The 16,351-nt window shown below is 36.0% G+C and overlaps 1 protein-coding gene across 1 annotated transcript in view; it reads right to left on the bottom strand.

The window, feature by feature from the left end:
• LOC106850770 (ATP-binding cassette sub-family A member 13) overlaps positions 1-16,351 on the bottom strand; it is a 139,392-nt gene that overhangs the window by 94,482 nt on the left and 28,559 nt on the right. The window contains exons 12-22 of the mRNA XM_088171259.1: positions 16,018-16,194; positions 13,698-13,998; positions 12,767-12,881; positions 11,363-11,692; positions 10,399-10,468; positions 9,209-9,343; positions 7,728-7,865; positions 4,781-4,967; positions 3,709-3,927; positions 1,263-1,459; positions 367-524 (exon numbers count right to left, since the gene is read on the bottom strand). Coding sequence (XP_088027385.1) covers positions 367-524; positions 1,263-1,459; positions 3,709-3,927; positions 4,781-4,967; positions 7,728-7,865; positions 9,209-9,343; positions 10,399-10,468; positions 11,363-11,692; positions 12,767-12,881; positions 13,698-13,998; positions 16,018-16,194 — 2,027 coding nt within the window. The remainder of the gene's footprint in view (positions 1-366; positions 525-1,262; positions 1,460-3,708; positions 3,928-4,780; positions 4,968-7,727; positions 7,866-9,208; positions 9,344-10,398; positions 10,469-11,362; positions 11,693-12,766; positions 12,882-13,697; positions 13,999-16,017; positions 16,195-16,351) is intronic.

Here is a 16,351-nt window from a genome sequence, read left to right as displayed (position 1 = left end):
GCAGAAAAAATTAAATATGACTAGAAGAATTGGTCTTAATATTAGAATTCATGCAGGAAAAATTCCACTTGATGAAACTACATCACAGCTGGGATACAGAAACTACCTCCCAGGAATAAAGGACAGTGAGACAAGCCCCTTTTCACCTAAATACTAATATTCACCATTTTCAAAGATGACATTGTGTTCATCTAAATAACAATAATAATACTACCCACACAAAACAACCAAGGAAGCCAACAAAAGCAAGTTTTGCCGGTTCTTTAATAATTTATGTTACATATTACTTCCTGTCAGGGACATGCATCTCCCCAAAATATACTTGGCAGGCACCGTCCAGTGCAGCACAGTACATTTTTAACATACCTTTTTAATGAGCGTCAGACTGTGTCCCTGGCCATATGTCTCCCTGAGGTAAGAGGGCGAGCCGCAGCACCTGAGCTGGCCCCGCTGCAGGATGGCAATGCGATCGCTGAGCACCTCGGCCTCATCCAGGTGGTGAGTGGTGAAGATCAGTGTGCAACCTGCGCGACAAAGACTGGCTACAAAACCCGGGTTCTAGAGAAACCCCTCACAACGGTCCTTTAGCCCTAAAGCCTTTGTTATCCAGACTCCTCACATTCTTAACTACAGGACACAAACAAAATCTGCTGTCAGAATTACAAACTGAGTTAGATTCAGTTCTAGACTTGCTTTGCCCTGTTTTATAAATAGCAAACTGTATTAAGGCTTTAGAACCTCCAGCTGCTTTAAAAGCTTAATAAATTCCTTAAAACAACATAACAGCAGTGTCCCTTTCAATGGATCAGTCAGTGTGAGTTATTACAGCTAACAGAGTGCTCACTAGCTGAAGAGTTTGATTCCCATAATCAATTTTAGAATTAGTGTAGCAGACTGACTGATTAATATATATTCTCATTAGAAGTATATAAGCATCAATACACAGATCTATGCAAAATGGGAAATGGAAACCAGAAAGTAATTTTGAGAAGCTGAAGAGAAGGGAGAAACTTCAGGACAGGATTTAGAATTAAGATCAATAATTTTTTAGATTATGTGTCTTTCTGTACAGTAGCAGATAATTCTTGTAATGCTATTTGACTTGTCTGACAGTTACCAAGTTCAACATAACAGTCCCTCAGAAATTAATGTATTTAGCTTCTGATAATATTTTGGCTACACTTTGACTATCCAGTTTAAATTTATTGAAAAAATATCCAGAAAGAAAACTAAGATGAAAATGATGCACATAAATTTTGTACCAGCTTTGTACTTCAGAAGAACATCCCAGATACTACGGCGAGAACATGGATCTACTCCACTGGTGGGCTCATCCAGCACAACTGTCTTTGAGTTTCCAATAAAGGAGATGGCAATTGACAGCCTCCTTTTCATTCCCCCAGAAAGGGCTCCAACAGGTTTGTACTGATGCTGGGATAAATCCACATCTTCCAGAACTCTGAAACAGGAGTACAGGAACAGAGCCAATTTTAAAAATGTTCTTCTAGTCACATTCTGTCCACTCAGAGAACGACTGAAAAGTAATTGTAAATGGAAAGCTATAAGATCACTACTTCTATCTGACTATATACTTTGGTATCAAAAACAAATTGGAAAAAAGTATCTCTACCTATAAAGCAAAAATGCTTATCATCATCAGATGCACAGATTATAAATAAGCATTGTAAAGAAAAATTTTAAATTAAAGCAAGTAAAATAAATACTAGTTTGTCCAACAACTTGAGCAAACTCCAGATTAAAGCCCCTTTAAACAATGATAAAGACTGCTAGTTTCACAACTCAAGCAGTGCTTCACGTTTTGCAAACTACTTAATGAACACTAGAGATGCCTGAAATTTTAGGAAATGTGTTGGCATTTGAAGTAAATAGGGTAACACCACTCTTTTTTTTTCTTTCAGAGAACACGTGTTTGTGAAATAAACTGATCAGTGATTCCTGGGTAAAATCCAATCAAATCTAATCTAATTCCTGTGTTAAGGACTAGGACAGATGTTTCCAATTCAGCTCTTGCCCTCTTATGCTGATCTTGCATCTGAGCATGGTATGGAAAAATGATTAATAAAGGCAATATTATAAGACCTTTAACTTATTTTTCATCACACTGAGCATCCAGTCACTGACCTAAGAGCTTTCAACTGCTATCAGCTTGGCAAGGAAGACATAGAAGGCTCAACAGTCCTAAGCTAAACTCCTGAATCATTTTGGTGAATATGAAGTCTGTAAGCCATGCCATTTACCCTGAGAGAATTTCTCATTTTTGAGAAAACTCATTTTAATAGCTATTCCATAGATATATAGTGAGGAAAATAATTCCTAATCTCTTTAGGAGCCCACTTTTTTTGGTTAATCAAAAGCTTTTGTTTCCTTTTCTTCTTGCTTTTCTAATTCCTCTGAAGCCCTTTAAAGCATTTGTTGCCTTTAAAAATATTTTTTCTTAGTAGCAAGGCCTGCAGAGTTCTGAGTGTTCTCATGTGCCATTAGTATGACAGACTGCTGCTAGAATTACAATTCAGCAGTCTAAGTACCATAAGGTACAGAACATTATTTTACATCCATTTTAACCATTTGATAAGTTGGTTTTGTCTCTGCAGTTCTGGAGAATTCCTTCAGTTTTTTTCTGGGGAGAACATAGTGTCCCACATCTGAGTTTGTTCAGATCAAAATTTAAAAGTAACAGGTTTTATGGTAACTACCAAAAAGGAAAGCCACTTTGCCACAAATGCCTCTGCATATGCCTGGCTGTGCACTTAAGGAGAAGTCCCATCAACTTGACATTTGTTTCCAATGAAGCTTGGAAGCGCCCAGCTCTTCACAGAGCTTAGCATGAATCAGAAGGTAAACAAACTATTTACACTGCCACACTGTTTGAAAAGCATGGCTTTTATTGCTGAAGTAGAAAATGCAGTTTGCTATTAATGAACCATATTTCAGCTTGTACAGTTTACTAGTTAGTTTAATACAAGCTAGGCAAAAATAAGATCTACAGTCCTATATCAAAGAAGTATCAGCACAAAAACACTAGCAAATGTTTTTAACCTGACAAATGGCAAATCCTCCAAGTTCATATCAGAGCTATGACTTGTTTTTACTCTTGGATTTTTCATTTTTAAACCTCTTCATTTATTAAAAACATTTTGAGGTTAGATTTGGAAAAGGAAAATGAGGTGACCTATTTAAAAAAATTATAACAAGCACTGTCTTTACCTGGCTTTTCTGGTTTTCTAGCCTTCCTTCTATTGCAGGTGAGGGAATACTGGATAATAAATATATTAAGTCATTTTGTTGATTTATCTAAAATCTCAGGGAAAGCGCAGCTGTTTTCTTTCTATCTGCTTCCCCAGCAAGGGTAGAGGTGAGGCAGACAGCATGAGGCAGAACCCCTGCAATTTCCACAGGGCTAACCACCTCCACTCCAGTCAAAACATCATTACTTGATGGTGATGTATACCAGGCTTTAAACATTGACAGTTCCCACTACAAATATATTCAAGTAAGAGTTAGAAACTAGGAGATCTATTTTCAAGTCATGATTTCAGAGCATGAAATGTGATAAAAAGTCACAAAACCCTGCAGTTTCCATTGTTTTTCTTGCAAGTTTTGTGTTTTCTCTTTTTTTTTGTTTGGGTGGCTTGCAACAGTCATTACCAATTTACTTGACAACTGTCAAGAAATGGGAGGAAAGCTTACCCACTGACTTGCTCATTCAACTGTTCTTTTGTCCACCCTGGTGCCTTCACTGACCCATAGAGCAGGAGATGCTCCCGCACCGTCAGCGTGCTGAACAGGACATCGTACTGGGGACAAACACCCAGCTCTGTCCTGATGGCAGCCAGCTCAGTCCTGATGTCCTTCCCATCAACAATAATGGTACCAGAGCTTGGTGGATACAGACCAGTCAGCAGGGAGCTGAAAGAAAAGAAAAATATATTCAGCAAGATAACGTGCAATTAGCTCATCACTCGGATATCCTGAGGCATGTTCTAACATCCTTACATCAACATCAATGCAGTTGAGTATAGTTATAGAAACATCACTAATGGTTTGGGTTTAGATATTTTTTGCTTTTGAGGGGTTTTTTTTCTGTTGGTTTGTGTTTTGGTTTTTTGAGTTTTTTTTGGTTGGTGAGTTTTTTTAACATGACCTCAAGAGTTCTTCCTTTCCCTTCCTCCAGAAGAAAATCCATTTTTTCCCCTCCCAAATCTAACAGGTGATTTTTTCCTTTTTCACATGGGTATTCTGTGAAGAGTATTTCCCAATTAGGTCCCATGCTGCATCACTGTCTTGATAAAAGCTGATTATAGCTAACAGAAAGGTAGAAACAAAAGCTTCTTAGTTGAGACATTTGTAAAGGTCATTTTTCATTTCATTACTTTCATTCCTGGTCAGCTGCCAAGAAAAAAGTCCCCTGCAACCTCTGGAGACAAAAACTCCACACTCCCCATGTGGTGAGAACATATAGGTTGCCAGAAAAGAACACTCCTTCAAGATGTGTTCAACTCCACAACCAGACCAGGTCCTACTTAAGCTGTTCCTGAGATATCACAACATGGTTTAAGTGGCACAGAGGACTCAGTTTTCTATTCATTACATTCCTTTTGTCATAGATATACAATCTTCACTTTACATGTGCTTTGGGGAGTTTATCAAATATTTCTTTGGGGGGGGGAAAAAGGCATAGCAGATAGTTAACAAAATTTTAAATTGAAAAAGCATAACAGAGATCAGAGGGGACAGTAACAGCATTGAAAGTCAGACTTACATAACTGTTGTCTTTCCAGCTCCATTAGGGCCCAAGAGTGCTGTTATCTGACCCTTATGGAAAGTGAGGTTGAGGTCTTTCACAGCAGCCTTCTGACCATCCATGTGCTCTTTGGTGAGGGACAGCAACACAACACCAATGGTGGCTCCTTCATTGCAAGGGATTTTCCAGCTCTGAGGTGCTGACTCTGTGCGGGGAAGAGCAGCAGAACAAACAGGTTTCTGAATTTAAATGTGTATACGTGTGTGCATGTGTGTGTGTGTAAGGAATACCAAAATAACTTCAACTTCTACCATTTACCAAAGCCTAGAGAAGACATTCATTGTCTGAACTGACACAAACTACACTGAAATGAAATGTCAGCTAATATTTGCTGAGAATTTGGCCCATTTGCAGTTTTAAAAAGCAACCTATAACAGTTATGCCGAGTTATGTGCATGTCTACATATGTCTTGATAAAGTCATAAAATAGTTGCTATATTTTACTTCTAGTAAAAAGATACTTATAATAACATTACTTGAATCATTTTTTTTTATACCATAAGCATTAGAAGATTCTAACTGTGTAAGCTACTTCATATATGTCATCCAGTTTCAGGCACACAATATTGACATAGCATTCACAGGCATAGGCAGTAAATCTTCCCAATTCCACTCAGTCAACTAAGCAAAGCAGATCTCTGAAATGATTCAGAGTAAGCCTAGTCTAAACATAATTCAAGGTGCTCAAGGCAAGCAAATATCCAGCAGTCCTTTAACTGTGAGGTAACATCATCAGGAAACAGGTGCCATATGACACCAAGGAAGTTGCCTTCCTTTCCATGTCAGGTTTGCACTACTTTGCAAACATGACCACAGTCAATCAGCAGCCCCATTACATTATTCATGTTTAATATTTTATTGACTCATTGCTACTTAGAGATCTGGCAGTGAGTTGGTTTATTTTCTTTTACAGCAAAAGCAAGCCAGAATGGAATGCTAGTCCAAAGAAACAAACTTTTATTCCTGAGAATTATAAGAGAGAATTATTGTTATAAATATATATGTACATAAGATATTTATGGTTTATAGTTATATTCTTTGCAATACTTTTACATAAATAAAACACTACAAGAACAGAGAACTATTCTATACATAAAAAGCTTGAATCATATAAATCAAATTATAAATAAAAATACATCATTATTTCAAAGATTGGTTTATTTACACAGTGAATGAAGAAGTTGTTTTGCTGCTTTCACACTCAATTTTAAGCTTCTGGCAAAATTTCGTTCTAAACTTGAGGTCCCTTGCTAGCAAGGTACTGCCAGTAGTTGTGAAACTGAGACCTCCTACCCATGCACCATTCTTCCAGGTACCTTTCTGCCGTTTCCTAAATTTGCATCGTTTAAACTAACAAAAAAACATTCAGCTGCAGAGTGGGCCTCAGACAATGTAGCTCAAGAAAGACTCAGAAAGAGAGCTCCAAGTTACTTGCAAGCACTAAACTGATTACCCAGGGATTTCTCCAAAGGGGAGCTCCAAACGGGTACACAGCACTCTGGTCTCTGCCATCCCTGCTCTAGTTGTAGTTCCAGCTAGTGGGACCTACACTCCCAGCTCCTCTCTCACACACCTCTGATTTCCTAAATATTCTCCATGCTCCTGGAACCTGCCCTTACCTGGGCTGTATAGCACAAGTGAAAAAATTGCCTGAAAGAAAGTCACTTTGCTGTTCCAAGAAAATTCTTCATGGTTGCGTTTAACTCATTGTCAGGACAGTGGCACACAATTCTTTTAAAGGACGGCAAATTCCTTTGCTGCATGACAGTTTTAGCATTCACACACAGGCAATTTGCTATCAACCAGATGGCATGAGGAAACGTGACCCACCAAGTGTAGGCAATCCTAAATGAATTGAGCCAGAAAGCACACTAATAACTGGTCAGACAGAAAAGTTTATGTCTTTGTTTTCCACAAATTATGTAGTGAACCCAGCGGGAAACGTTGGAAATCTTAATTTTATGTAAGGACCAGACACGATCATCTTAACAAAATAGAGTTGTTACAAAATGCAGAAATTCAGACAAAACTCATACAAATCACTTTTCCACAAGTGTTTAAATGAACCCCAAGACATTTCAAAGTCTGCTCTAATCTAGGAGACACCTGTATGTAAAACTTCTGAGTCGTTCAGATTCGTCACCTACGCTACAGACAACTGGATCATTTCTAAGATATTGCCACTTCCAAAAAAAGCACAACAACCCATCGTGTTGTTTCTAAGGTCCAAGACGGAATACAGGTGAGAGTGACTTACTCCTGCATTTCCAAAACCTAAACTAAATGTGGGAACGTCCTTAAAGGGACTGGGAAAAGGTTAAAAATAAAAGCTCTGAATTAATTGCAAGCAACTGAACATACATAGAAGAGTAGTGAAATTATCTGGAGGCCAATAAAAATTAGTTACAATAACAGCTTTCTAGACAAAAGGCTAAGAAGAAGAGACAGAAAAGTGATTATGGAAGAGGGAAATTAGAAATAGAAGGGAAAGAAATAAAAAAAGTTAATTTTTCCACTGAAACAAGAAGGAAATTTCTAAAAAAACTTAATAAAGCCCAACACATTCCAGATTCACTAGGAGTATGAAAGGGTTCAGTGAACTCCAAAAGATCCAAACAAAGCAAAGAGGCAACACACTGGGACAGGATGAACCCAAGAGATACTTATTTTACATCTTTTAAGAAGAGTTTTCTTAAATATTTCTGTACAATTTCACAGAATGAATCCATCCTTACAGGGGGTTGCAAAATGTCACTATATAATATTAATCGTATATACTATATAATGAAAGAGAGAAAGGGACAAGGTCTTAACATATAATTCGAGCAATGATAAAAGCAGATTAACAATGACTAGCACACCATTCAGAAAAAAAAGCCATTATTCAAATTCAATTACTACAAACCTTTTTCTTGGAAGTTTTCATTGAAGAAAAACATATTAGAATTCAGATAATGTCCCTTGCTTCTCTCTGTACCAAACAGGTTCTTCCAGTAGGAAGCAGTAAAGGGAAAGTTCCATCGGTTCTTTAATCCAAATTTACCTATATTAGAATGATTATATAAATTGTTGAAAAATTTAAAGTCGTTTTGCATCTGTTTGTAGACTAAAACTGTCCTATTATTGTTTACAATGAGCTGGTTATGTCACCTAATTAGCTTAAAAATTTTAATAAAGTGTAAAAACGTCATTTGGTCATAAAACCAAGTCCTTCCATGAAAAAAAATCAAGCCTCAGTGATGCTTTACCCTGTCTCCAAATCAGCTTCAAAGTGTAACAAAATAATAGCTTTAATACAATCTTGTAACCCATAGGGAAGAAAATACATCAAATAGCGTGCCAAGAGAAAGAGCCTTTTTTTATTATAAAAAATGGTCCATCACACCAGTTCTTCCATTAATATCTGCAAAATGGAAACAAGTCAGCCACCATAAGAAACGCTTATTGTGGCACATAAAAAGGGCAAAAAGACACTCCTATATACAAACTAATCTTAGACATTGCCTGATCTTTTCAGGCACTACTCACCCATCACACAATACACACTCTGTCTGGCGTGTCATTATGTTGACACTGAAGGGCAAGTGTCAATTTAAGAGAAAGTTTTTAAAACCCAGTTGCATATTCCACCTACCCCTATCTTTCAAGGCAAAATTAATTTTAATTTAAAAAATACAAGGTAGCCAGAAGAAAAAGTGGAATATGTAAATCAAAAGAAAGGTAAATCATCAGAGGAAAGGTAAAACATACAGTGAGGCATGAGGCTACGATTAAAAATACATCAATCAACTCAATAAGACATAAAAATTGGTTCATGAAAAAAAATTAAAAACACACCACTACTTTCTGAAAATAGACTTGAAAATCAATTTGTTTTCTCTATGCACTGGACTGTGGACTGATTGGGAGCAAGATACAGTTACTGTGCTGTCTGAAGTTTTTATGATCTGAAAACATGCTGTTGTTCTCAGCCCAGGTACTGACAGGAGATTCACCATTTTTCCAGGAAGTTTTGCTATTAGACTAAGCTCTCTTACTGCAAAGATCCAATAAATTCCTAATTCTATCAAATATTTGGCCAGCCCACCAGCAAACAAAAGATGGCTAAAAATTCTAGTCTAGAATTGTGTTAGCACTAGTCAATATTTATGTATTTAAGAAGATGATGTTTCCCAGTCCTTAAAGAAAGTGGGGCAGTTTGGCAGAACAGAGCCATAACTCAGAAAAAGACATTTTTGTTTTATTTGCATAAAACCAAGGAAGACAATGCCAGGATAAGTGTTTCCTGTGGTGGCTGAACTGTTTACATTGTGAAGATATTAATGGATGAATAATATCAAATCACTTCTTCAAAAACATGAAATAAGAACAAGCTCAAGATCTTACCAGGAAAAATATTGCTGAAATACCAGCCACCTACAAAATATAAAATGGAGTCAAAGAGCATCATCCAGCACATCCATCCAAAGGTCATGTATCCTCCTTGTGCCATTGACTGGTGCACATTATCCCACTGAATTCCTGGTAGTAATAATAATGATTTTTTTAAAGGTCAAAGCTAAATCAGCACAGCATTACAGATCACAAACACATCAACATCACACACTTCTGGGTATTTAAGCACTGGCACAAGACAAATCATAGTTAATAACAGTAATCCTAATGAACAGAAAAAAATACTATGCCTCTACAAGACTGTGTTTAGAACAGCAGGTGACACTGCTGCTGGGAAAATGAAGAGAAGCTGTTGTAGAAAGGGCCGTTTATGAAGTTGTAGCTGGCCTTTAATTTGGCAAAAGAAAAGGAAGTACAACACTGACAAAATGGGGCACTGACCAATGAATCAGGCTTTAAGCCGCTCTGCTGATATAAAGAAAGGATTGCACAAAGTTTAATATCATTTTTATAATGCTAAATCTGAACATTTAAATCTGTGAATTCTAACTAAGAAGCATTGTGTACATTGACTGCATTCAGAGGTAAACAGGAATGAACTCACTGAATAATTGCTTCATAAAATTATTACCTTGCAGAAGACATGAAAGGAAAAAAATGTGCGAGCACTTGTGCTACAGAAAGCTACCATACTGCTAAATGGAAAACAAAAGTAACAAACCTGTACATTTATTAAAAATATTGCTGTTTTTTTTACTGAATATGCTACTTTGATTACAGTAGAGTGGGTCATGATATTGCTTCTACAATTTTTTTCCACAATTGTCAAGGAAAGTAGTTTTTCCCAAAACACATATTACCCTTCCTTCAGTAAAGAGGAGTCATTTTGATGAAGTGTCTGGTGGGAAATTTAAGCAATATTTTCTGCAATTGTCTCTTCCACTCTTACAAACTGTTCTACCATTATGATATTTTTTTCAATAGTTTGAAACATCCACTGTCATTAACATTGGTCTTGTCATAATAGTTAAAAAAAGGATTACATCCCTTTAAGTACCTAAACTTTATCCAGTTTATTAACTCATTAGAGATTTTTTCAGAACAGATTGAAAAACATTTCCAACTGTAATTTTTGAAATAGCAATTACACACAAAGCTTTTCTCCTAACTCAAGAGCTTACCTATTTCTTGGCCCTCAAAATATGTAATGAAAAATATTCCTTGCCCAAAGGCGGTTGTAGAAAGAAGACACTACAACATCAGAGGAGAAAGAGTATGTGAGCATCAAATAAAAACATGTTGTTAACAAGTTCCATGAAAATATATTGTATACTAAAGTCAAACACAAACTAAATAGACCTTTTTTTTTCTCCATATAGGCTAATGGTTGCTATTTCACGTTACGTTTTAACCATACTCCCCCACAAGCCTTAGTAGTATTTGCTCCACTGACCTCACTATTAATACTGAAAAGTCTTATTTTATCTGACCAACTGACACTGAAAAAAATGAGCATTTTTAATGGTGTATGAATTATTCCATCAGCTTAATTTAGTGAGTTATTTTGAAAAAGTAAATTCATAATGTGTGAAATATGGCTTTCCTCATACGATGGTGATATTTGATGTCACATTCAGGGACATAGTAAGTTAGGACAGTACAAAGACATAAAACAACCTGTGGAGTACATAGATCAGGAAAGGACCTGCAAGAACCTACACCAAAGAAACATATACCTCAGATTATATGGTTGGACACACTTCTGACCTATTCTCCAGTTATATTAACAGTTTTTTTCCAAACAAATAATGACTTTGAGAAGTGGCATGTCATTAGCTGATCTTGAAAATACACTAATGTTACAAATATTTTGAGGTCAAGACATTAAAAGAACTCATGAGTATCAGGAACGCATTTTCCTGATATTTTCTGTAGGTTTATAAAATTGCCCTGACAATTTATTTTTCATTCCTTTCAATCTTCTAAATATTTTCTCAGTTGGAGATTTATTAGTTAGAGATATATTTCCAATAATCACAAAGAGAAACGTGGGAAAAAATAAATGCTTTATGGTATGAAGTTGTGATACTATGGAAATTCACAATATAGTTGATAGAGAAAAATTAGAAAAGAAGCAATATTTACCATTATAATCTGGTTGGTGAAACCCAGCTGGTTCTGCAAGACCAACAAAACTATGTAGGGTAAAAAGCTGATCATATAGACAAGGCTGGCACACAGAGCTGCTGTATTGGCACTGCTGAAAAATGCTCCCAAAAAATAGCTTAACATGATAACTGTTACTCCAAATTCCAGGAGAAAAAGGAAGATAAGAAAGCCATTGCTATAAGCAAAGATACCACTCGCTTTTAAAATGATGGCCAGAGCACAGCTGCTTACTGTGAGCACAATGACATTTTCCAAAAACCAAGCAAAGAAATGAATGGCTGGATACACACCCATTGTCTTCATATACTGCAAGACAACACAGGAGAGTGAGTTAAAGCTAGGAAACAAACTTTCTTTTTGTTCTTCTTCTTTAAACAAAACGTGTTGTCGCCAAGACACTACAAGTTTCCCAAAGGGTGTCATGTTCCCCTTAAATTTCTTGTTTCTTTGCCCTTGCCCTGTTCTCTCACCCGAATCAGATACATGATTGAGGAGGGCAGTCTCTGAGATCGTCACACATGATCACAAGGAGTCACCATGCTCAGCAAAACTCTCCTTTGCTTAGGGTTTTAAGAACAGATGTCAGATTACTGGTTCATCCTGTATGTATTACCAGGCAAATAATAATTTAGCCAGGTATGGATTACATCCCTCTTTTTCTAAAAAAGCCTGTCTTTAGATACAATCTAATAAAACCTCTGAAGCAGTTGTCATAAGGTCATCAAAATTAAAATTAACTTGATTTAATATTTTGGAGAATTAAAAAAATTTTATCTTGCAACAGAAAGGTTAGAGAAATTAGATAAATCCTTAATAATTCCCTAAATTAAAAATCCTGCTCAAGCAGTAATTCTGCTGATAAAATGAAACCAGTGTAATTCTTTAAAAAGTGTATTTATCCCTATAGAAAATGTATCACAAGGACCCGGCCATTCCAAATGCTCAGCACCTGTGAAGACTAGCTGTTTAGAGAAGCAAATAATTGTCTCCTTTTCTTTTGGTATGCAATCTCCCTTATATTCCTGATAATTACACAGTACATAACAAACTCAACTTATTTTAGGCAGTTTTATCATTACAAACTACATAGAGCAAAATATGAAAAATAATCCAAAACAAAAATCATTCCAATAGAAAGGCCTTCCCAAATAACACTTTCCACCTTCAACTTTTGCTTTTTGTCTCATGGACAATATTTGCATACTGATGCTCAAACAATGTTGTGAATCTGAGTTGGCAGCTAGAACTAGAGCCTACTGCCCAGAGGAAACAAGTGAAAACAAAGCCATCTGGATTATGAGCACTTAAAAGTACCTCACGACTTTTGCATTTCAGTGCAAATGAGTAAGTTTTCTTTTCAGAGGTTAATCTGCCTCTTACCTCTTCAAGGTGAATTTCTCTTTCATAAACCAGCTTGCGAACCATACCAGCAACTGAAACCATCCATGTTAACATCATCATAAGTGGGAAAAAAAAACCTGTGTTGTTCAAGAATCTATGAAAGAACAGATATGAAAAGTTGTCAGCTCACAAAGATAAACTATTTTCTAGCAGAATGTTAATAGCTTAATACTGGAACTGTTCTCAAAATACGGACAAAAGATCTGACATGAAAAAAAATTATTCCTGTTCTGATAAGAATTACTTATTTTTTGTAACAAACTAAATATATGTATTAGTACAATATTATTATATATTATAGTATTTTAAACCATACAACTGATATAATTACTCTTTAGGACTCCAATCAAAGTCAAAAAAATTCAGATTTGTGTCATTGGCAAAGTAATATATTTGGACAGCGAGAAATAACATGACTCAGTCAATTTTCACTCCACTTTAACAAATTTATTACCACTGACTAATTTTAAAATCTAATAGTTGGGATGTTTTGATGATTTTACAAAGAACAACCCTACACTTTCATTTCATCAGCTTCACCCTTCAAGGGATCAGTTTACAATTTGTGTACAGGAATACTAAGGATTTAAAAGGCATCTCAGAATAATCTAAGTTAATTGCAGACTATGTTGACACAGCCTCTGTCCAGCAGACTACTCCACATTATAGCTGCAAACATTTTGTAAGGGGTCGTTTGCCAGACAAACGTTGTATAACATGTTATGTTAAACACAGCTGTTGGAAAACATTTGCTGTGCTGCAATACTCTGATACTGGATGTATTTGTTTAAGCTTATGCAGAGATATACATTCACCCAGTGAAAATTTGGAACCCAGTAGGATCCCAGGCTCTCTAGAACTAATCTAACAAGAATATTACATCAAATTAAAAAGCTGAAATTTTACTTACAGATCACTGGTATGACAAGGGTAAGGCATGGCTTGCACCTGAATTGCTGTCTCTGAGGTGTCTGTCCCAGTCTGTGCTGAAATAATTGCCCTTTCAATCATGTCTTGAAGAGGAATAAAGACATGGTTGTATTTAAACCCATCAGCTGGCAATTTGTGGGGATGGGATTTCCATGTTGGGTTTTTAATCAAATCTGTTCTCATGCTGTAGAGAACACTGGTTCTAATTGTATATGAAATGTGTCTTGGAAGGAGATTGCTGGAATCTTGCTTCTCATCCTCTGGTGTGTTGAAGATGATACCTGACACAAGAAGAAAGGAAGATGCACAATTAAGCTTATATAGTTTATGCTATTTCCATAGCTAACTCATGGTTAATTACCATATGATATAGGATGCATTAATCTGTCAGGGCAGGTGCCCAAACTTTCTTGATCCCAAGCCCAAAAATGGCAGGTTTAGGAGACACATTTTTCACATTCATGAATATGAAATGTAAAAGATTATTCACATGATAAATGGGTTCATAAAAATCATTTTTATCTGAGGTGATTTGTCTTTTTTGAACTGCAGTTTTCTCTTTGCATCCACATTTAGCCTTTTGGGGGGAGACTGATATCTGTTCCACAGTAAAAGCAGTAGCCATAAAATTTGTGTAAAAGATAACAGCTTCCATAAGCAGATGACAAAGTAAACAGTACCAACCCACTAAAATTTACTCTGATATTAATCTTCAGGTAAGTTGCAGAACTTCTAGTTTAGCACAGCATTTATAAAATTTATACATTTATAGAATTTATAAAATTTATAAATTTTAGAATTTATATGTTTTTTTTCTCTAGCTTTGTATAAAGGAAAAAAATTCCAACCAAACAGATGAAAGCTCAATATGTAGCTGTAAAGATGAAGCCAAATACATGCTTGTGTTCTCTTCTTGTGTGACCCAGACTTTTTTAGGACTTCTGAATAAATGCTAAGTGTGGCCCTTTTCTTCCCCGGGAAAAGGAAGAGATACCTTACATACCATCTGTTTCTCTGAAAGAAAATAAAATGCAGGATACTTTATTTCTTTCAGCCGATCAATCTCATTTTCCCATTTACACAAACAGCTGATTTTCTAAGACATTCCAGTAAGCTATGAAGGCTCTGATGACCACAAAAAAAATTAAAAAGTTCTATGCCAGTTTAACATTTTTCTATGGAAAGGCATGTATGCCTACATCAGAGCATGTAACACTGACATATCAGAGACATTAGGTTCCTTAAAACACCATCTTCTCTCTCTAATAATGTGAGGAGACAATAAGGCCAGAGTACTGAAAAATACTCACTCAAAATGTCTTGGCTTATATTAGCATATGACTCTTGCCTAGGTAAGTAGATGAAAAATGGAACTAGAATTTGATAATTCCGTTTTCTGAGGGCCAAGATTTCTCTGTCCATTTCATTCCTTAAAGAGAGGAACAGTTTGCCTTCTCCAAAGTACTTCTGAGCAGTTTTCCCTATCTCAAGGTATGGCCTGCATGGGATTCCAGACTGAAGAGTTTCCTTCTTTACAAGTGCTTTCTCATGTCTTCTGTTGTACACTTACAATAAGGGGGACAAAAACCCCCAAAACGACAGTAGGAAAACATTGTGGAACACTTTTTATAGACTTAAGGGGGCCTCTCTTTTGAAAACACTACATGCAATGCACAGCATTTTCTGCAAGACAAGCTTGTATGTTAAGGAAAAATTTTCTTGCCTTTTAAAATCTTTTGTAAAATTAATTGATTCTCAGCAATAAGCATATAATGCAGGAAAAAGACAAAAAGTGTAATCCCAAGGAGGAAAAGAAATTCCTTAAGAATTTATTTACCCTGAATAAACAAGCTAATTTCTTTGAAGTGCTGTTTAAGAGTATATCTTAACAAACCCCTTTCTTTCCTCCTTTTCAAAAAGCCAAGAATATAAAAAATAAATTTTGAAAGGATGCAAACCAGATGATCTTGTCATCTTGTTAAGTTTCCTCAGTATCCCACATTTTTTATCTTCTTTAAATATTTATAACCATTCTTTTAAGTATTTTGATAGAAATAAGAGACTCCAGGGATTCATTTGGCCATTCCAGAGTCAAAACAATATAATTAGTGTTTCCATTAGAGCTTCCATACTTACATTAGAGCATTCAAATGTACTTTATGTTGACTGTATTATATGTGATTTAATGCACACTTTGAAACTGTGTAACCTTAACCTACCTTATCAATAAACACAGACAACTGAAACACATACCAAGCCTGAAATTTTCTGTAAAAATACATTTTACATAAGGCACTTACTAGCCAAAAGATTATTTTCCTGCATGAGTTCATGGGCTTTCTCCTCCAATTTCTCTATAGAGTCAAAAGGCTGGAAGCGGTCCAGTAACACACAGGAAGAGATGTTCACAACAAGCTGTGTCAACAGGTCGATCTGTTTACTCGCTGAGCTGTTCAGCATCTTGTTCGTCATAGTTTCTAGGGTGAGGAAACAAATTGGACCTGCTTAGTTTTAACAATCAAAACAGAAAGGTGTGTTGTCACTCGCAGAACCTATAAAAGTAAATCCTCGTTGTAATAAAAAAAAAAAAGTAAAAAAAAAAGAGGAAATTTTAGTGTGAACTTGTGGAAGTGC

This window comes from Sturnus vulgaris, chromosome 1 (assembly GCF_052056855.1).
Source record: "Sturnus vulgaris isolate bStuVul1 chromosome 1, bStuVul1.hap1, whole genome shotgun sequence".
NCBI classification, from domain to species: Eukaryota; Metazoa; Chordata; class Aves; order Passeriformes; family Sturnidae; genus Sturnus; species Sturnus vulgaris.
This window is presented reverse-complemented; position numbering and strand designations above follow the sequence as displayed.